Consider the following 23,230-nt stretch of genomic DNA (forward strand, 5'->3'; position numbering starts at 1 on the left):
TAAGCCCTTGAATAAGGATCATTGTAATCCGAAACACGGTCCCGTGTCGGGCAGAGTCACCGGGCGGTGCTATCTCCGAGCGGAAGGCTTTCATCAGTTAAACAGTTTTCAGATAAGTAATGTGGTGAAGAAAAGTGAGAATATATATGGATTATAGTGTATTTGCACAGCAAGTGGATCACAGTGTATTTGCACAATAAGGGGATGTAGCGCAATTTCTAAACTACTTGAAAAAAATGAATTTTGAATGACCAATGATTAAATATAAGGCTGAGTTTGAAAGTGAAACAAACTCTAAGATGAAGCCTATCATGAAGGTCATAATTTCAGAGGTTCGTCGAGTATAAAAAATAATTAAATACTAGGACTTATTGGTACCTTCTATTATTCATTACATGTTTGCCAACAGTCCAACCGTGAAAAAATTCTAAGGTTACCGTGGTGATTTCAGTGATTGTCATGATATTTTATAAACATCAAACGCATATGCATATTTTCGGGTTTGTGTACATTTACCTGTGGGAGTTCTGAAGGAAGTTCAAGAGGAACTTCAAGCTGAAGTAGTTGAGGGTCTTGGCGAACTGGTGATGGACCAGGTGAACTGGTGGCGGTATCAGCAAACTGGTGATTTCAAGTATGCATGCATATACTTTCTCTAATTTATAAACATATGCAAGTATATTTTTTTCATGCGTAAAATATACATGCATATGTTTATAAATTAGATAAAGTAAGCATTTTTAATGCATTGCAAATGTTCACACGTACTGAAACATATACAACAATGTTGGAGGAAGAGCTATATATATTTTATAATCATGGACCAGACATGCACAGATTATAAAATACTATAGGTGTTGCGGTCCGGTCCGCGGGGCTCGCATACCGGCCCTTTCCTCGAGGGTCTTTTCCAGCCGGGAACGTAGCGGAGTCGTAACCTGGGATTTCAAGTATGCATGCATAAACTGGTGATTTCAAGTATGCATGCATATACTTTCTCTAATTTATAAACATATGCAACTGCAATTGCAACAGCAACACCTAGATGCCCTCGCTGGTTCTGTTGAGCAGCTCGCTGCCAGATTAGAGGCTATGAGTACCCAACCCTTGCCTACGGTAGCCTCTCTATCCCAGGTGTTAGCTTCATCTACGACGCATCTTCCTGCACCCTCACGTTATGCCAGAGATGTCAGAACCTGTCGCGGGTTCCTCAACCAGTGTCTCAGCAGGTTCGCTTTATTGCCCCAGCAATTTCCCACGCACTCCGTTAAAGTAGCCTATATCCTGTCCCTGCTTGACGGGAGAGCTCTAATATGGGCCTCTTCTCTTTGGGAGAAAAACAACCCCTCTCTGAACGACCTCCAGCGGTTCATTGTGTTATTCAAGCAGGCTTTTGACAAACCAGTCCGCCAGGCCACTGCCACTTCGGGCCTATTTCAACTCCACCAGGGGGCTCGCCCTCTGGCCGAATACATCCTGGAGTTTTGGACCCTGGCCCAAGAAGTTGGGTGGCAGGACGGGAGTGTCAGGGCAATCTTCATGGAGAGACTCTCCGAACACATAAAGGACGAGATCGCAGCCCGGGAACTTCCAGAAGACCTCAACGCCTTGATGGAGTTGACTGCTCGAATCGACTATCGCCTACAGCAGAAGGCGCACGAATCACGAGCGAGGAGAACTAGTCCTGCATCTGGCCCGCTACGATCACAGCCTTCATTGAGGGTCTTCCGCCTAGACGCCTCCACGCCTGAGCCTATGCAATTAGGACATACCTTCCTCTCCCCTGAGGAGAGACTACGCCGAAGGTCGTTGGGCCTGTGCCTATACTGTGGGCAGAGAGGCCATTTTTTGGTACATTGCCGGGAGTGAGCGGAGAACTCTAAAAGCCTAGGAGGTCGGGAGGAGCTCCTCCTGGGTAGCGCTTCTGCTCCTCACTGCACCCTGCCTATCACGCTGGAGTACCCCGGAGGATCCTTGGAGACCCTCGCCTTCCTGGACTCGGGGGTGGAGGGCAATTTCATTCAGCAACAACTGGTTACTCGACTAGGCATTCCGACGCAGAGCAGAGGAGTCACGCTGCGGATCACGTCCATCCAGGGTAAGCTACTACCTGGGCTAATCGTGGCGTCCATGGCCCCTGTCACTGTCCGCACCGGGGCCATACGGAGGAGATCGTCTTCCTGATCTTGGAGAAGGCCGTCCACCCCGTGGTACTCAGACTACCGTGGCTCCAGAAACACTCACCGGTGATCCAGTGGGACACTATGCAGATCACAAAATGGAGTCCTTTCTGCATTTCTCACTGCATGAAGGTGCCAAAGTCCCGCGCCTGCTCACTTCTGCACTCTGCTCTCGACCTCCCGGCGCCTTATGAAGAATTCGCCGATGTCTTCTCCAAATCCAAAGCAGAGATTCTTCCACAGCAATGCCCATACAATTGCGCCATAGACCTCCTGCCGGGTACGACGCCCCCTCGAGGTCGTGTGTACCCTTTGTCCCTGCCTGAAACAAAGGCTATGTCGGAGTACATAACAGAGATCCTCGCTAAAGGCTTTATCCGGTCTTTGTAATGCCCTTGCGGTCTTCCAGAATTTAATGAATGATGTGTTACGCGACCTGCTGCATAGTTGTGTTGTAGTCTACCTCGATGACGTCTTGATCTTTTCACGAGACCTGCCCACGCACCGACAACATGTCCGCCAAGTTCTGCAGATTCTGCGGCAGCATCACCTCTACGCAAAATTGGAGAAATGCTCTTTCGAGCAGTCATCCCTGCCCTTTCTGGGGTACATTGTGTCGGCTGATGGATTTCTAATGGATCCTGATAAAGTTTCAGCAATTCTAAACTGGCCACGCCTGAAGGGTCTGAAGGCATTACAGCACTTTTTAGGATTTGCGAACTTCTACCCACACTTCATTCCCAACTATTCACGCATTGTGGCCCCACTAACTATCCTTACCCGCAGAGGGGCCAATGTAACGGACTGGCCTGCCTCTGCCTGCCAAGCCTTCGAGGAGCTTAAACAGGCGTTCCATCAAGACACTTGCCTCTGCCACTCTGATCCGAACCGGCCATTTATCGTGGAAGTGGACGCCTCCAATATCGCAGCCAGGGCTGTTTTGTGTCAACATACGGATACGGGACAGCTCCTTCCCTGTTCGTACTTCTCTCGGAAGTTCACTTCAGCAGAATGTAATTACAGCATAAGTGATAAGGAACTGCTGGCGGTGAAACTAGCCCTAGAAGAATGGAGGCAGTGGTTGGAGGGAGCCAACCACCCTATCACTATTTATACCGACCACAAGAATCTCGCCTATCTCAGTCAGGCTCAGTGCCTAAATCCCAGGCAGGCCTGTTGGTCCCTGTTTTTTGACTGATTTAATTTCACATTACGATACCGCCCCGGCTCCAAAAATGTCCGGGCTGACGCACAGTCTCAAGCCGCTGAGGTCGAAGAGATATCTGAGAAGCCCCGGTACATCCTGGATCCACAGAAGGTGTGCCTTGCCTCCTCCACAGTGGCCCCCGAGGAGAGAACCTGGGAACCAGCCCGCAACCTCTTGGACCAGGATCTGATTAAAATCTTTCACCCGGACCACCCAGGTAAACCCGGGCCTGCTAAGAGGGGGCATAAAGGAGTGGGTACTGTCGCGGTCCAGTACGCAAGGCTTGCGTACCGGCCCTTACCTCGAGGGTAAGGGCCGATACGTGTTTGGTGGTGTTAGCGGGTTTGGTGGTGTTAGCGGGTAGACCCAGAAGAAGGGAGTTGCAGTAATCAATTTTAGACAGGATGATGGATTGGAGCACCAAGCGGAAGTCTCGGAGGTGTAGGAGTGGTTTCAGTTTTCTTAGTACCTGCAGTTTGAAAAAGGTCTCTCACATGTGGTGAGTGATTAACTGATGTTTTGGCTAGTTGGGAAGAACTTGGGGAGTTGAGAAGAACTTGGGGAGTTGAGAAGAACGTTGTTGTTGTCATGAGCTATTAGAAGGATCTCTGTCTTGTTGGTATTGAGGACGAGGTTGAGGCTGGTAAGAAGTAGGTTGATTGATTGAAGGCAGCTATTCCAATGGGATCAAGTTTTGTGAAGAGACTCTGTGATAGGGATGAGAATCTGGATGTCATCCGCATAGAGGTAGTGAGTTAACTTTAGGTTAGAGAGTAAATGGCAGAGCGGGAGGAGATAAATGTTGAATAGAGTAGGTGAGAGAGATGATCCCTGGGGGACTCCCAGGTTGGAGCTGACTGGGTGTGATTCTTTATTGTTGATCCTCACCTTGAAGAACCTGTTTTCAAGGAAGGATTTGAACCAATTGAGTGCCGTTCCCTTGATGCCAATGTCTGAAAGTCGCTGTAATAAGATAGTGTGGTTCACGGTGTCGAAGGCCGCGGATAGATCCAGAAGAGCAAGTAAATATGGTTGTCCTTTTTCCAAATTTAGGAGGATGGTGTCCGATAGAGAAGTTAGTAGTGATTCCATGTTTAGCGCCTTGCGGAAGCCAAACTGTGTTGGGGCGAGAATATCATTTTCTTCCAGGTATTCAGAAAGTTGTTTGTTTACAATTTTTTCCATGAGTTTGGCGATCAACAGCAAATTCGCTATGGGGCGGAAGTTGGCTGGGTCCGATGGTGATAGGTTGGGCTTTTTTAATAGAGGTTTAAGCTTTGCAAGCTTTAGTTGGTCTGGAACAAGCCCTTGAGCAAGGGAGCAGTTTATGACGTCTGCTATAGGCTTAGCAATGATATTCGGAATGGTGAAGAGCAGGTTGGATGGTATGTGATCTGACAGGTGTGAAGAGGGTTTAAGTTTCCTGAGAACGTTTTCTATTTCTAGTGAAGACGTAGACTCAAAGGAATCTAGTGATGCATTTTGTTGAGGACAGGTGGTGAGTGTGGGAGGGGCTGAGGAATGGGCGCCGTGAGGGGTGCGATAAGGATGGCAATTTTTTTCTCAAAGTAGTCGGCTAATTCCTTGGCTTTACTGGTGGCTTGGTCATCTGGAATGAGAGGTGTGGACGATTTGGTGAGGGCTGATACGTAAGAGAACAGAGCTTTGGAGTCAAAAATGAAGTGATGGATCTTTTTTGAGAAGAAATCTTTCTTTGTTCTGTGGATGGCATTCCTGTAGGCATTTAGGAGGGATTTGTAGGCAGCTAGGGTTGTGGTGGAGGGGTTTTTACGCCATAGATATGCAATAGAGTGGACACGCCTGAAGGATTAGAGAGAATGAAAAGTGATTTATGAAAGCTTGAAAAGTGGTTGAAAATTTGGCAGCTGGGATTCAATGCCAAGAAGTGCAGATTCATGTATCTGGGTGCGGTAATCCAAAAGAGCTGTATGTGATGGGGGATGTGAGACTGATGGGCACAGACCAGGAGAGAGATCTTGGGGAAACAGTGACTGGAGATCTGAAGATGGTGAAACAATGTGACGATAGCTAAAGCCAGAAGAATGCTGGACCTCATAGAGAGAGGAATAACCAGTAAGAAAAAGGAGGTGATAATGTCCTTGTACAGGTCCTTGGTAAGGCCTCATTTGGAGTACTGTGTTCAGTTCTGGAGTCCATATCTGAAGGGGGATAAAGACAGGATGGAGGTGGTCCAGAGAAGAGCGACCAAAATCAGAAGACCTATGAAGAGAGGCTGAAGGTACTGAATAAAAGTGAATATGTATATCTTGGAAGAGAGGAGGAGCAGGGGAGATATGATACAGACCTTCAGATACCTGAAAGGTTTTAATGATGCACAATCATCAAATTCTTTCCATTGGAAAGAAATCACTCAACGCACAATTAAACTCTGGAATTTGTTGCCAGGGGATGTGGTTTGTGCAGTTAGTGTACCTGGGTTTAAAAAAGGTTTGGATAAGTTCTTGGAGGAGAAGTCCATTACCTGCTATTAATCAAGTTGACTTAGAAAATAGCTACTACTACTATTACTAGCATCAGTAGCATGGGATAGACTTAGTTTTTGGGTACTTGCCAGGTTCTTATGGCCTGGATTGGCCACTGTTGGAAACAGGATGCTGGGCTTGATGGACCCTTGATCTGACCCAGTATGGCATGTTCTTATGTAGGAGTCACGAAATTAACTTTAAGGGAGGATGACTCAGAACCAATGTCAGAAAATATTTCTTCACGGAGAGGGCGGTGGATGTCTGGAATGCCCTTCCGGAGGAGATGGTGAAGTTGAAAACAGTGAAGAATTCAAAGGGGCAAGGGATAAACATTGTGGATCCCTAAAAACTAGAGGCTGGAAAGAAAGAAAAGATTGCATGAGGGTAACCTGCTGATATGGTGGTTACTACCCTTAACCAATAAACCTACATTGCTCTCTGCTTCAGTGGCAGAGGAAAAGGGGAATTTGATTCAGACAGCAATCAACAAGGACCCCGAATTTTATGGTCTGGAGAAACAAGCATCGGGGTAACTTGCAGGTATGCCAGTTACTGCCTTTAACCAATAAGCCTGATACTCTTGATTTAACTTCAACATTTGCTCCCTGCTTCAATGGCAAGGAGTAACAGAGAATTGGATTCAGACAGTAACCAAGGCCATGACTTTTACAGTTTGGGCAACCGATAAGCATGGGGGTAACCTGCAGAGCGCAGCAGATATTTACCATCTTAATGTTTTGTAAAATACTATGTAAATATATATTTTAAATGTTTCACATCATGAAGCTATTGCTGTTTTTTGCTTTATGAAAAATGTTTACATAGAAATACTGACTGGCTTGCCTAGTATTTCTTATATTTCAACAGTCAAGGTGGTATTCAAGGGTCTAATAGTTATTGCTGCTTTAAAAACTAAACATTTTTCACATTACTCTGCACAATATGCAAGTAATTACATTTAAGTACTTTTCTGTTTAATATGTGTATTTTATCTTTTATATTACAAAACATTTGCCATGTTATCTTGTTTGTAGATTGAATCGATAATTTGCAGCATTGTTTTAAATCATTTTAAAAAATGTGGTTCAGACTGAACATGTTGCAGCCTCTGCAGCACTGTCAATCACCATTATGTAGCTTTAGCTATAAAATGATTGTAAATATTTCAAATGTATGTATTTTTATTTCACAGTGCCCGCTCACCTGGCAGAGCAAATGGGAGGGCCCAGAAGACCCTATGCAGTATCTCAGAAGCCTTGTAGCTCGAGCACTTGCAATTCAGGTAAGCTCATGTCCTTCAACTCCATAGTATGCTAAAATTGTAATTTACTTTCTACTTGAGAGCATATAGCTTTTTAGATTTTTTTTGTTGGGCCAATTAATGAATTTTACATTTGATGAATGATCCAACTAGTCCAAGATTTATAAAATGTCTAGTTTTGCATTTCATTAATTTCTTAAAAATCTTTGAATTATCTTGTGCTTTGATAAATTAAAATTCCAGAGCTAGGCATTGTGCTTCTTTCTCTGTTTCTTGATAGTATGTGTGCAGTGTTTGTTTTAATAAAAATGTACATGAAAAGTTAGTGAATAAGATAAGGCAGATTTTGGTTTGTCATGTTCAGAACATCTAAACCAGGGGTGGTCAACTCAAGAGCCACAAATGGGCCTGGTTTTCATAATATCCACAGAGGCAGATTTTATAAATTTGCGCGAGCGCGTGCTTTTGTTCACGCACCAGGCGTGAACAAAAGTATGCTGGATTTTATAAGACACGCGAGTAGCCCGTAGATTTGCATATACTGCCTCCAGCTCAAGCATATTCACTGTGGGCCGGATTTTAAATGCCCTGCACGCGCCGGCGCGCCTATTTTGCATAGGCCGCCGGCGCGCGCTGCCTTGGAGGGAACTTTCTTTCCACCCCGCACCTTCCCCTCCCTTCCCCTACCTAACCCACCTCCCCAGCCCTATCTAACCCCCCCTACCTTTTGTTGGCAGATTTACGCCTGCTGAAAGCAGACGTAAATCTGCGCGCGCCATCACCCAACCCGGGGGCTGGTCCAGAGGCCTCGACCACGCCCCCGGTCCCGCCCCGAACCACCCCTGCCCCCGGACACGCCCCCTCCCCTCCCCGCCCCCTCCCCACCCCTTTTACAAAGCCCCGGGACTTACGTGCGTCCTGGGGCTGTGCGCTCGCCGGCAGCCTATGCAAAATAGGCGCGCCGGCACGCAAGACCCCTGCGTGCGTAAATCTGGCCGGATTTACACGCGCAGGGCATTTAAAATCCGGCCCACAGTGAATATGCTTGAGCTGGAGGCAGTATATGCAAATCTATCTAATCCTTATTTATTGTGGATATCTTGAAAACCAGACCTGTTTGTGACTTTTGAGGACTGGAGTTGGCCCCCTCTGATCTAGACAAAAGGTACAGCAGCACAAAGATGAAAGAAAAACAGGAAACGTGATTGCAGTCAGGATAACTTAAAATGAGATATTTTAGAAAACTTGCAATGTGTCAATAAAGTAGGTAATTACATAACCATTTCATGGTAAATAAATAAAGAAATCTAAAAGTACAGAAAACACCAATGATGGTCATAAAAACTAGCAAATTAAAGAACCAGTTCAAAGATATTACAAGATCCTACATGGCCATGTTTCGGCAAAATAAAAACCTGCTTCAAGGAAACAGAGCTGGGCAACTTGGTCCTCAAGTGCTTCAAAGAGGTCTGGTTGTCAGGACATCTATGATGAATATGCATGAGATATAGTTGCATGCACTGCCTCCATTGTATGCAGATATATCTCATGCGTATTCATTGAGGATATCCTAAAACCCAGACCTGTTTGTGGCACTTGAGGACCAGAATTGCCTACCCCTGCTTTAAAATAATAGCAATACAATGAATAGCCCAAAAATATTGGGCTGCGAGATCCGGACTGGAGGCCCACAAACATTTTTTTTCTAAATTTTGCAGTCTCTTAACCAGCTTTATGTTGAATATAGCCAGTTAAGGCTAAGGTTATCCAGGTACACATAACTGGATAACTTTAGACCTGCTTTGAGGATGACTAGATTTAAATGGCTAAATTTAGCTGGATAGCAGAGATATTCTGCACTGCCAGGCTAAGTTTAAGCCCCACCCCTAGAATGTCTCTTTTTTTATTCTGCTAATTTTAGCCAGGTAATCACTTATATGTTTCCAGCTAAATGCATGTGTAACACGCCAGCAGCACAAGTCATGTGCACAAATACCAACCCAGTTGGTTGCAGTCGGCAGGATTTTATTAGCTGGAATCTGCTCAGAAATCAGAACAAACTTCTTAATATGACATCATCTTACTTTTGCAGAAAAAGACAGCAAGTGATGTTATAGTGGAAGTAAAGCACAGAAAGGGAAACAAACTAATACCTTTCTCCTACCAATCCAGCCACGGAAATGCATCCATTTAGCCTGCGAAAATAAAGCTGCTTTCTGAGCTCTCAAAATTATTTTTTAGCCCAGATGTAAATAAAAACCAAACTTAAACAGGCGGAGAAAAACCTCATTTCTAGCATTCTTTATGCTAAAAACACAAGTTAATCAGCACATCTTAACTCCCTCTCTCAACTTCTATTCATTTGGCAAATTGCTTTTATGTGTGCCCTTCTCTTCCATTGCGGCTCCTTGCAACATGCTTTCCACCTTGTTGCATTGTATGCCTGGAACAACCTTTCTGAACATGGTCTTTATGCCCCATCTCTGGCCACATTCAAGTGCTACCTAAACTCATCTTATTGAGATTGCTTTTAAATCTTAAACCCTGGCTTCTCTTGATCATACCTTGCTGAATTTAGCTATTTTCACTGTCATAAATACATTTCCTGAATCCTCTTATTTGTCTTGTCTGTGTATCTTGACTAGACTGTAAGAGACTAGACTGTAAGAGAAAAGACTGTCTCTAATGTGTCTGTGCATCACTCTGTATATCTAGAAGTGCTATAGAAATGATTTGTCATAGAGGTACTTAGGAGATGTAATGCCCCTTACTTCCCCAACAGCCGCAGGCTCCTCCAACATAGCTCCCAGAACTGTGCTGCATCCAGTCGCTCTGACAAGGAGACAGACCATAATCACTGATTCTTTATAGGCCCAGCTTCTGGGGCTTCCTGTACCACTGGTGGATGATATAATCACTGTCTTGAGAGCTAAGAAAGCTCAGTGCACTTAGCCAACACCTCAGTAACATGTCCTCTCATGGATCCCTCTGCCTAGATGTTGTCATTACTCCTGATCCTGACTCCTGTTCCTACTTGTCTTCCTGCCTGTTCGCCATGCTCCTGCCTCCATTCCAGACCTTGCCTGCTTCCAGCATTGCTCTGCTCCTGTCTCTTTTCCTGCCCTGGTTCCTGCCTGCCCTGCTTTTCCTCCCCTTGGACTGACTTCTCATTGTTGATTCAGCCTGAACTTTGATGCTGCTTCACTTGCTTCCTGCTCTGACCTCAGCTTGACTCATGGTCTCTGCTTGAACTCTACCAGCCGTGACCTTAGCCACCTCTGCCTGGATGCTAGCTGCATGCCTTCCATCTCCGCCTGGTCTCTGGCTGTCCTGAAGGTAGCTAGTAACACGTCAGCCACCACCTGCTGCAGCCTAGACTATGCTTGCACAAACTAGGCTGAGCCAATTTGATAGCGGTCCAAGGGCTCATGGCAAGAGGCATTACTACATATATTAACAACAAACACCCTTCTTGTATAGCTGACCTAGTTTTGGATATAAAATCGTAGTCAACAGGGCAAAGCTGAGGTAAAACAACATATTCCTGTGTCAAAAAGTTAAGACTGAGTGATGCTTAAAATATCAGGACGCTTTATAGACTGTCACTCAAGTTGCTGCACGCATTTCCTTCACTCCCCTCCTTCACAACATATTCAAAATACTATCACCGACAGTTCTCCACTTGTCCTTTACTTGCTAGCACATTATGGCACAAAATAGTTCATAAAGGAACTGAAGCCATACACTGCAAATATAACATCTGAATTTGTTTTTTAAAGAAATAAAATTAAAACTACATCCTCAGCCTGTTTGAGGATTAAGGGGATGATGTAGCTGTAAAGAGTGGGACATGATTGGGTCTCATCCTGCTTGGCAACAGTCAATTTTATCTATCGATCAATCAATTTATTTTTCAATCAATTTATTTTTTAAATACTTTCCATTAAAAATGCTACCATGTTACTTTCATATGGTTCTCTAGTGAAAATCTGGATTTGTGTCAAAGGTGAATAAAATGCTGCAAAATGTAAATCGTAAGAAAATTAAAACATGGTGGGAAAGAGTATGATTCATCCTGTGCAGGAATTGAATGAACTAAAAGTTGTATAAATGGTAATGTGAAAATCCACTAGCTTCAGTTCCTTCTTTCTATACTCAATACATGGCACCTGGGATTACTGGAGATATGTTGGATATTTTAGAAATGGAAAGTATGATTATGGATGTTAAATTTTCTGCAAAAAGATTATTCTGTTCACCAGAGACATTTCTAACTGTTCTTATTTCTAAATAAATGCAAAATGCTACTTAAAGGAAATAGTGTTTTATCAAGTTATAGTCATAGGATATTTTTAGATACTCTAGTAGATTGTTCCTTCCAGATATCCTTTTCTTGTTTATGCAAGTTAATTTTTAGCAGACCACAACTGTATATTTAAATACAAATTAATCCTTCCTTATTGTTTTGCATTTTAATTACAATTGTTAATAATAGAAATATGACATGATGTTTCGCAAACATCAGGGAAATTGCCAATTTTATGATTACAAAGAAAATATAATTTCATATTTTCGTTTTGATGTAAATATATTTAATACTATCATTTATTTTATCCTTTATATAGATATGAAATATAGGAGTCTATGTACTAACCCACATTAGAACCATCAGGTTCTAATGTGGGCAGTACATCTTGCTTTAATGGGCATTATACTAAGATAACAATATGCAGAATATGATGAGAGTATGATGAGAGTATGATGAGAGATAATAAACTGAATAATGCTGTTCAAACACTGCTGTGTTCTGTGTTGTCCCCTCACATTAACTGGTCATGAGATATAGGGTAAGAGAAATTGGGTTAGTGGAAGTGGGCTTTAACTGGCCATAAGAAATAGGGCTGGTGGCAGTGGGCTGCAAAGACTTAAGAGAGATCGTCAGTGTGGGGTCTCACTTCTCTCCTTTCCTTAAGAAGAGAATCAGACCTCAGAATCCTGACCAACTGCTTTCCCCCTCCTCTAATAAAAGAATCTAGCCCCTGGGCCCTGAAACCCCCCCCCCCCCAAACCAAAGATGCCCTTAGGGACCTGAGGCCTCCATTCTTCTGATTCAGGAAAAGCCTTGTGAAGTTGGTGGTGGGCTGCCTTCATGCCCTCAGTACCTTCAACCACTCTTTCCCCCAAACTCCAGTCCTACTGGCACTCTCTTCCCCTTCCAGGGTACAGTAAGCCTTCGCTGTCAGGACCTTCCTGCCAACAGAGCACTAAATTAATTTTTATGGGTCAGAGTACAGTGTCAGACTGGCAAGCACAATTTTTAATTTGATGCCCTGCTGGAACACAAGGGGAGGGAATCAGACCCAAGACTAAACACAGCTCTTCAAGCTCTGAAGATATCATTAATGTGCCACCGTAGGAAACCCACATTCATCCTGTTTAGGTATTAACATTGGATAATAAATACACTCTTAGAGGTAGATCTTTAAAAAGTACACGCGCGTGTACTTTTGTTTGCGCAATCGGCGCAAACAAAAGTACACCGGATTTTATAAGATACGCGCGTAGCCACGCGTATCTTATAAAATCCGGGGTCCGCGTGCGCAAGGCTGCGCAAAATTGGCAGCCTGTGCGCGCCAAGCCATGCAACCTGCCTCCATTCCCTCCGCGTCCCCCCACCTTCCCCTCCCTTCCCCTACCTAACCCACCCCCCGGCCCTACCTAAATCCCCACGCGTAACTTGCGCTTGCCGCCTTGCATCTCCTGGCACAGGCCGCAGTGCCGGGGAACTCAGGACCGCCCTCCCGGCCCGCCCCCAAACTGTCGTCATGCCCCCGGACCCGCCCCGGACCGCCCCCCTGACCCCGGACACGCCCCCTCCCGCCCCTTTTACGAAGCCCCGGGGCTTTGTGCGCGCCGGCGGCCTATGCAAAATAGGCACGCCGGCGCACGAGTGCCCTGCGCACATAAATCCGGGAGGATTTATGCGCGCAGCGCTTTTAAAATCTAGTCCTTAATACTTAAAATGTTTATTTGCATAACTGTATATTTTTTATATACTGGGTCAGACCAAAGGTCCATCAAGCCTAGTATCCTGTTTCCAACAGTAGCCAATCCAAATCATAAGTACCCCAAACATTAAATAAATCTCAAGCTACTATTGCTTATTAATTAATAGTTTATGGATTTTTCCTCTAGGAACTTATCCAAACCTTTTTTAAACCTAGTTACACAAACTACTGTAACCACATCCTCTGGTAATGAATTCCAGAGCTTAATTATGCGCTGAATGAAAAATAATTTTCTTCAATTTGTTTTAAATGAGCTACTTGCTAACTTCATGGAGTGCCCCCTAGTCCTTCTATTATCTGAGAGAGTAACTAACTGATTTACTTTAACTTTTTCAACTGCTTTCATTATTTTGTAGACCTCTATAATATCCCCTCTCAGTCGTCTCTTCTCCAAACTGAACAGCCCTAACTTCCGTTCCATGCCACTTATCATTTTGGTCGCCCTTCTCTGCACTTTCTCCAGTGCAGCTATATCTTTTTTGAGATGCAGCAACCAGAATTGCACACATTATTCAAGATGCGGTCTCGTCATGGAGCAATACAGAGGCATTATGACATCCATCATTTTATTTTCCATTCCCTTCTTAATAATTCCTAACATTCTGTTTGCTTTTTTGATTGCCACAGCACACTGAGCCGATGATTGCAATGTATTGTCCACTATGACGCCTAGATTTCTTTCCGGGATGGTTACTTTAAGATAGAACCTAACATTGTGTAACTACAGCAAGAGATATTTTCCCCAATATGCATCACCTTGCACTTGTCCACGTTAAATTTCATCTGCCATTTGGAAGCCCAATCTTCCAGTCTTGCAAGGCCCTCCTGCAATTCATCACAATCTGCTTGAGATTTAACTACTCTGCATAATTTTGTGTCATCCACATATTTGATCACCTTACTCGTCGTACCCCTTTCCAGATCATTTATAAATATATTAAAAAGATTTGTGTCGCTTGTCACCTATTATATTGACTGATCCATCTTTTGAAGTTTAAGGATTCTTGCACATTTTTGCACTACGCTTTGATATACTGTGAGTTCTCCATTGTGTGTACCACTCCTCTTCTCCACCTTCATTTTTGCTGTGATCTTTAACTGCTGATATCAACTATGTTACAATGAGAAGCGGCTTGGAAAGAACACATAGAAGGTCAGGACCCCAACTGGTATACAGAAAGAGAGGAGTCCAAGTTGAAGTGCATATTTGCTGGGGTATAAGTCGAACTGGATTTTGATACAAGAATAGAAGCCATCAAACTAGTCAGCCTAGATCTAAGAAGTGCGGATAGTAATCTGACAGAGTCAGCTTTTGGTTTAAGTATTTGTTTCATGCCAGAACCCAGTGAAGCTGGAAATACAGTGCAACTAAGTCTTGTAGTGTGCAGCCAAGTCTTGCAACCAAGTCTTGTAGTGTGCTTGCTGGCACGTATTCAGGAGGCATGAGAGGAGAAGAGGATTATGAATTGCCTGTGACAACACTTTGCCATTCATTCTGGTAGTTCCAACTCTCATTGTTGAATTGTTCAAGATAGGTGTCTTATAGCACTATATTTATCTAACTCCACTCTGTCGAATCTTAGCTAGCTTCAACGTTCATTACAGACTATACACTGATGATATACAGTTCTTTTTTCCAATCAAAACAACATGACCTGAAACTGAACGATTCCTATCCCACTTGTTATTGACAATACAAAATTGGTTATCATTTAATAAGCTGGCACTTAATATTCAAAAGACAGAAATAATTTGTCTATCAAGATTTCCATCAGATTCCACTCCATCCAAATTATTGTTAAACAACCAACCAATTAAACTTTCTGAAATTGTCCATAACCTTGGTGTCCAAATTGATCAGTCATTAAACATGCGAGCTCATATAAAAAATCTAACCCAAATATCGCATCATAAACTGCAACACCTCCGGCATGTAAAACTATATCTTGAACCCAATTATTTTCGTACCATGTTACAAACACTTCTGTTTTCTGGTATGGATTACTGTAATTCTTTGCTCATTTGCATTCCTAAATACATAATTCAACCACTACAAATTTATTATTTGTTTGTTTTTTGTTTGTTTTTCTATGCCGATATTTGATTCAGAATTTCACACCGGTTTACGTATAATGGAAATGTCTGAAGGCAAGCCTCTTAAAGACAAAATACAGTGTAACAGTTTAATAAAGTAACTATAAGAAACTATAGCAACAGAAACAAACTAAATTTATAACTTTTCTAACAGTAAAAATTTACTGATTTGATTTGCTATGTTCCTGCCGGAGGGGGGAAATAGCAGTGCTATAGGGAAGAGAAAAAAAACAGGGGGGAATGGGAGCTGTGATTAACTATCTGAGGGGGATGCTATCAGAATGAACCATTAATTTTCTGTGGGGAATGCTTTTAGAAAGAGCCATGTTTTAAGGTTCTTTCTGAAGGATGGTGTAGAAGGGTCAGTTCTGAGTGGAATTGGGAGGGTGGGGACTTGCTATTCATGGAGCACGATCTCTTGTGGTTACTTGATGAACTTCTTTAATGGAAGGAGTTGTAAGTAGACCCGTGTCAGATGATCGGAGGTTTCTTGTAGGGATGCATCCAAAATTCTGCTGCCCGATTACTAACCAACAAATAGAGCCGTGAACATATCACACCTTATTAAAACAACTACATTGGTTACTCATATCATTCCGGATTCATTATAAACTCAGCTTAATTGTTCATTCTTTAATCTTCAACTTGCACTCTCCCTGGACAAATGCCATCATGAAGTTTTACTTTCCAGCCAGATCATTACGCTTGGCAAATCAGTATCTCCTCAGTATTCCGTCACCCAAACTTGCACATCTGGACAAGACATGCAAAAGAGCACTCTCAACAGCAGGGCCAATTTTTGGAACACACTTCCTAAAGAACTGAGAAATTGCAATGATTCCAAAACATTTAGAAAGACTCTTAAAACATATCTTTTAAAAATTGCTTTTAATAAATAATAGCCTATGTTATATGTGATTTTTATTTTGAAGATTAATAATGGTTTTTCTTGTAATCCGCCTTGAATGTAAGAAGGAAGGAATAGAAATGTTTCTAAAATAAATAAATATAGAAAAGTTGTAGTGGTAAGTAATACTTAAACATGTACTGCTAGGTCCTGTTTCTACGGTCTCACTTTTTTCTATCAGAGTCCTATGCATATTTCACATGCATTTAGAAAGTCTGTCACTGGTTTAGATACCACCACCTTTTCTGTGAAAAAAATATTTCTCCCAGGACAAGCAGAATGATAGTCCTCACATATGGATGACATCGTCAGATGGAGCCCTGTCACGGAATACTTTTGTCAAAGTTTCTAGAACTTTGGCACACTGAGCATGCCCAGCATGCCACTAACCCTGTAGTCACCAGGGGTCCCCCTTCAGTCTCTTTTTTTTCCGCGTAGCAGTTGCCTTGAGGTTTAGGAGCTCTGTGAGAAATTTCTCACAACTTTCCTCACGGAAATATTTGAAGTTAACTTCTTTAAAAATCCCTCACCGGGGTCCCCCATCGCGTTCCGTTCCCTCCAACCCTCTGTAAGTGTTTTCCCATACTTTGCAGTCGGTTCCACCTCGGTGCTCGACTGTCATCAACCGCACACCTGCCATTTTTCAGCATGGCGACCGGGTTTAGAAAATGCCCCGAGTGTCCGAGGACCATGTCCATAATGGACCCCGCATAATGTTTGCTTTTTGTGCTTAGGCCCCTCGCACAATGTCCGTCGATGCCCCAGTTGTGCACAAATGACCCCCAAAGGTCGTCGCGCTCGTCTGGACAAGATGGAGCATTTGTTTGCATCAAAACGCGCTGCTCCATCGACGCCAGTTCAAGCACCATCGACCGGAGAGGATCCATCGACCTCGGAGATGCCCCACCGTGAACATTGTGGAGCGGGTGACTATCTATCACCGACACCATCAGCATCATCATCCTCGTTGCCGGAGGGAAACTCCGACACCAGCACCGATGAGCATCCCCGACCGGTGCCGGCACCGATACCGCAGTGGCATTGACTTCCATCGAGCCACCTGTGAAGAGAGCCCAGGGAGAGGAGCTCCCATCCTCCTCTGGACCCGGGATCCCTATGCATTCCCCACCGATACCAGTGCCGGGCTCCGAGCCTCCACGGGCCCCCATGGAAGCTCCAGTGACACCTAGCCTGCCTCCTACCCCAGTTGCCATGCCATCCATGCTGGCTTTTCGGGACGAATTGGATCACATGGTCTAAGAGGCAGTGCTGAATGCCTTACGAGGCTTCCAGTCGCCACCAGCAGCGGCCCCTATACCGGCCGCAAAACCGGCTCCCTCGATGTTCGCACTGCTCCTCGAGCGCCTCGATACACTCATCGGTGCCTTACCAACTCAACCTGTGCCACCGGACACGCTGGCACCAAGTCTTCCATTGAGGCCTCTGCAGGTCCCGATTCCAATACCGGGTTCCTCAGTGGAGGAAGAATCGATTCCCGGCCAGATCCCTCCATGGGACCCACCAATGCCGGAGCTCATGCCAGGTCCATTGGGGCTATCGGTGCCCAAGCGCACCTCATCTGCTCCAGTGCCCTCTGCCAGCACCAATTCTATCGATGCCGGTGCCGCATCCATCGATGCCTTCCCGCCCTCTTGGCTTTGGCATACTTCCTCCCTCAGGAAGCCCACTGAGAGAAGGGGAAAGCCCCTATAATCCATGGGAAGCTGCATCCTCAGATGATTCTTCACCAGCTTCTGAGGACTTGCTCTCAGAGCCTTCACTCTCGGAAGAAAGGCGACAATCTCCTCCGGAAGACCTCTCTGCAAGTTTTGTCAAGGGGATGGCTGAGACTATCCCATTTTCATTAGTTACGGAGGAAGACACTCGCCACAAGATGTTGGAGGTCTTACAATTCATAGATGGTCCCAAAAGAGATAATGCATTACCAGTGCACAAAGTTTTGCTTGACCTCTTGCACCACCGGTGGGACCATCCTGGTACTGTACCTCCAGTCAACAGAAAGACAGATGCTACATACCTGGTCCAACAAGACCCAGGTTTTCAAAATATTCAGCTGCCCCACCCCTCTGTAGTTGTGGAATTAGCTCAGAAAAAGGCTAAATGATCATGTCCACATTCCTCTGCTCCTCCTGGTAAGGAACAGAAGGCATTGGATACATTGGGACGAAGAGTTTTTCAAGGGTCCATGTTGATAGCGCGAATAGATGCATATTTATTATACATGACCCAATATAATAGAAATCTCTGGAAATAAGTCCAGGAGTTTGCGGAGACATTACCACAGCAACAACAGGAGACCTTGTCCTCCAACCTACAAAAAGTATTGGAAGCAGGCAAACATGAGGTCAGAGCTGCCTACGATTCTTTTGAAACAGCATCCAGAGTCTTGGCAGCAGGCATCAGAGTTAGGCACTGGGCCTGGCTCAAGGCGTCAGACCTACGCCTTGAACTGTAGGAAAAACTTGCAGATCTACCCTGTACAGGAGAAAACCTGTTCGGGAACAAGATCCAGGATGCAGTGGCCCAGTTAAAGGACCATCATTAGACCCTGTGTCAGTTGTCAACTGTCTCCCCAGATGTTCCCTCCGTAGCCCGCAGGGGCACACGTAGGGACTCCAGGAAACAATTCTACAGAGTCCGTAGATATTACCCTCCTGCGTCCTGTGCATGACCAGCTCGGGCACCTCAGACGGGACATGCATGCCAAGTGAGACCATCTAGACCACAGCCAACTCCACAAGCTGGCCCTGCGGCTGGATTTTGACTCTTTTCCAGAGAACAGCAGCCTCCAGTGGGGGGCCGCCTTTGCTACTTTGCAACAAATTAGCACCCAATTTCCACGGACTAGTGGATATTGTCCATCATAACCCACGGTTACCATTTAAATTTTTCAAAAATACCCCTGGACTTCCCACCCAATAGATTCTGGAGCTGGGACGATCCCACAGGAATACTCGAGTCAGAGCTCTCGACCCTTCTATCGGCCAATCCAGAAGGCTTCACTCATCACCTTTCTTTCTTTATAGTGAATTCCATTTATGACCACTCTGTTAGTTGTCACTTAACTGGTTTCTAATCTAGTCCACCAAATTAGGTTCACCCCTAGACTGCTTATTTTTTTATTAGCTTCCTGTGCAGTATAGTATCAAAGCCAGTGCCCTTCCCCATATTTCTCTAGTCACTCAATCAAAGGGATTGATCAACAGTATTACTGTTGTAAAACTATGATGCCTTGGATCCTGAAACCTCCCAGTTTCAAGATGCTTCATTATTCTTTCCTTCTGAAAAGCCTTCATTAATTTGCCCACCACCAAAGTCAGACTAACCAGTCTGTACCCTGTGGTCTCCTCCCTTTTATAATGTTTATAAAGAGGGACAATATACACCCTTGTACATAAGAACATGCCATACTGGGTCAGACCAAGGGTCCATCAAGCCCAGCATCCTGTTTCCAACAGTGGCCAATCCAGGCCATAAGAACCTGGCAAGTACCCAAAAACTAAGTCTATTCCATGTTACTGTTGCTAATAATAGCAGTGGCTATTTTCTAAGTCAACCTAATTAATAGCAGGTAATGCACTTCTCCTCCAAGAACTTATTCAATCCTTTTTTAAACACAGCTACACTAACTGCACTAACCACATCCTTTGGCAACAAATTCCAGAGTTTAATTGTGCATTGAGTGAAAAAGAACTTTCTCCGATTAGTTTTAAATGTGCCACATGCTAACTTCATGGAGTGCCCCCTAGTCTTTCCATTATCTGAAAGAGTAAATAACCGATTCACTTCTACCTGTTCTAGACCTCTCATGATTTTAAACATCTCTATCATATCCCCCCTTAGCCGCCTCTTCTCCAAGCTGAAAAGTCCTAACCTCTTTAGTCTTTCCTCATAGGGGAGCTGTTCCATTCCGCTTATCATTTTGGTAGCCCTTCTCTGTACCTTCTCCATCGCAACTATATCTTTTTTGAGATGCAGCGACCAGAATTGTACACAGTATTCAAGGTACGGTCTCACCATGGAACAATACAGAGGCATCATGACATTTTCTGTTTTATTCACCATTCCCTTTCTAATAATTCCCAACATTTTATTTGCTTTTTTGACTGCCGCAGCACACTGTGTTAGGAACCCCGGCCGCGGCGCCCCGCAACCGGGTGTCATGGCCGCTGGCCGCAGCGGGCTGCAACCAGAGTCAGGTTGGCGGTCACAACTTTAATTTTACTTACCAGGAGCACTGGAGGCTCCCGCGGTTCAGGAAGGGCCTGTTCAGGTGTTCGAGGGGGCTGCTGTGGCCCCGCATGGCCGCCTGGTTCTCGGCGGTCTGACTCCTCCCCCTCAGCCCTCTAGGAGCCGCGCGCGCGGCTGAAGCAAGATTTAAAGGAGCCATGACCGGATATTGTCATGGCTCCTCCTAGGACTCCACCTCCGGGCTCCTGCATTTAAGGCAAGGTCTGAGAGCCAGACCTTGCCTTGGTATTGAGGCTTTCGCTTGGTTGCTGTGTTCCTGGTATCCTGGTTCTTCGTCCCGCTTCTGCTCGTCCCTCCTTGCTGGATTGACTCTTCTGGACTCCGACCCCTGGACTGGCTTTGGACCGCTCTCTGGACTCCGTCCCCTGGACTGGCTTTGGACCGCTCTCTGAACTCTGACCCCTGGACTGGCTTTGGACCGCTCTTTGGACTCTGACTCCTGGACTGGCTTTTGGATTTCTTCGACTTCTCTACTTGGACTACCTACGACCAGCTGGAGGTGCCAGCCGTCTGGAATCCACGACCTGCAGGAGGCGCCTGCATCCAGACCATCTACTTTCTTCAGGTAGTCTCCTAAGTCCCAGCGGCCGTGTCCCTACGGGCTCCTCCTGGGGGGATCACGAGCTTCCAGGGTGAAGCCATCTTCTCCACCTCTTCAGCCAGCCTTGCTATCCGACGGTAGAGACCAACGAAGGTATTCTCCCTTCTCGGCTGCGCTGATCCTACCTCGGAACAGGGGTCCACTCTCCGGTCCATAACAGAATACCAAGGCCATGGACCCAGCAGAGGCCTCAGCCCGGCAGGCCATTCCCGGATTAACCCAGAAGGTCATGGAGCAACAACGTATACTAGAATCCATGGCGGCTTCCTTGGAACGACTTAATGCCAGTTTGGATACTATAGCTGCAGCTCAGGCTGTTCCACCACCTGTACCTCCGGTGGTACAGAGTAATACCCGGACTGTGATTCCTTTACCGACTCCTCCATGCTACGCTGGAGATCCTCGCTTGTGTCAAGGATTTCTCGACCAGTGCAGTATGCACTTTCATCTTCAAGCCTCCCTGTTTCCAGATGATCTTACCAAAACGACATATATCCTGTCGTTGTTGGAGGGTAAGGCGCTAGCCTGGGCTTCTCCGTTCTGGCGACGGTCTGATCCAGTCCTACAAAACTACCAAAATTCTTGGAATTATTTCAAGCTGTGTTTGATGATCCAGGGAAACAAGTGGTTGCTGGTTCCAAGCTTCTACAACTTCGGAAAGGAGGGAGACCGCTGGCAGATTATACCATTGAATTCAGGACTCTGGCATCCGAACTCCATTGGAGGAGAACTGTCTCCGGGCCATATTTTTAGAGGGCCTGTCACCCAGAATAAAAGACGAAATGGCAGCCCGAGAGTTATCTCAATCCTTGGACTCTATCGTGGATTTAGTAACTCGAATTGATAGACGACTACAGGAGAGAGCACGGGAAGGATCAAGCACGAGGAAGCACATAACGGGTGCCGCTTCCTCTCGTCCGGTTCCGGTATCCCAAACCGCACCTAAGCCTGAAGGAGCTACGGAGGAACCTATGCAGTTGGGACGGGGTCCCCTTTCTCCAGAGGAAAGTCAAAGACGCCGCAAAGCAGGTCTTTGTCTCTACTGCGGAGAAGCTGGTCATCTCATTGCCCGTTGTCCAACACGTCCGGGAAACTCCAAAGCCTAGGCTGTATCGGGGGAGTAACCCTAGGCATCACCTCTCCAGCTCCCCCACTAACCCTGCATGTTACCTTGGGTTTTGAAGAACATCGGTTCTCCACACTGGCCTTAGTAGATTCTGGAGCTGGTGGAAATTTTATTCTTCAAGATGTGGTAGAGCAACTACACATTCCCTCGTGCTTATGCCCCAAGCCGTTAGTTATATCTTCCATTCATGGAGATCCCCTGCCGGGGAGGATATCTCATCACACCGTTCCGATGGAATGTCACATTTCTCCGAACCACTCCGAAAGAATCTCCTTCTATGTCATCCAGAGAGCTATCCACCTTATAGTTCTTGGCATTCCATGGTTACAGCAGCACAACCCACAGTTCGATTGGACATCTTTAAAACTAATCCGCTGGGGATCAACTTGTCAAGGGACTTGTATTCTCGGATCCAACCCATCTTGTAGCTTCATCTGTACTTCTCGGCTGGAGGGTCTGCCTTCACAATACAAGCAATTTTCAGACGTTTTCTCCAAGAAAGCTGCGGACATTTTGCCTCCACATCGAGAGTTCGATTGTAGCATCAATTTGATTCCTGGCACCACTCCTCCTCGGGAAAGGGTCTATCCATTGTCCGCCTTGGAAACCCGTGCTATGTCAGAATATATTCAGGATAACTTACACAAAGGATTCATCAGGCGCTCTAAGTATCCAGCTGGGGCTGGTTTCTTTTTTGTTGGGAAAAAAGATGGGACCCTGCGTCCATGCATTGACTTCTGTGGGCTTAATGCCATAACTGTCAAGGACCAGTATCTATTACCACTCATAGCGGAATTTTTCGATTGTCTACAAGGAACCAAAATATTCTCAAAATTAGACCTTCGAGGAGCGTATAATCTCATCAGGATTCGAGAGGGTGACGAGTGGAAGACGGCATTTAACACCAGGGATGGACATTATGAATATTTAGTCATGCCATTTGGGTTAACTAATGCTCCGGCGGTATTTCAACATTTCATTAATGAGATATTCAGGGATCTGCTATA

The 23,230-nt window shown here is 45.2% G+C and overlaps 1 protein-coding gene across 1 annotated transcript in view; it reads left to right on the top strand.

Annotated features, from left to right (window-relative positions):
* Nucleotides 1-23,230, top strand: part of DYNC2H1 (dynein cytoplasmic 2 heavy chain 1) — a 1,848,033-nt gene that overhangs the window by 1,739,559 nt on the left and 85,244 nt on the right. Inside the window, exon 85 of the mRNA XM_029602426.1 lies at nt 7,087-7,176. Within this exon, the coding sequence (XP_029458286.1) occupies nt 7,087-7,176 (90 nt within the window). The remainder of the gene's footprint in view (nt 1-7,086; nt 7,177-23,230) is intronic.

Source organism: Rhinatrema bivittatum, chromosome 5, assembly GCF_901001135.1.
Source record: "Rhinatrema bivittatum chromosome 5, aRhiBiv1.1, whole genome shotgun sequence".
NCBI classification, from domain to species: Eukaryota; Metazoa; Chordata; class Amphibia; order Gymnophiona; family Rhinatrematidae; genus Rhinatrema; species Rhinatrema bivittatum.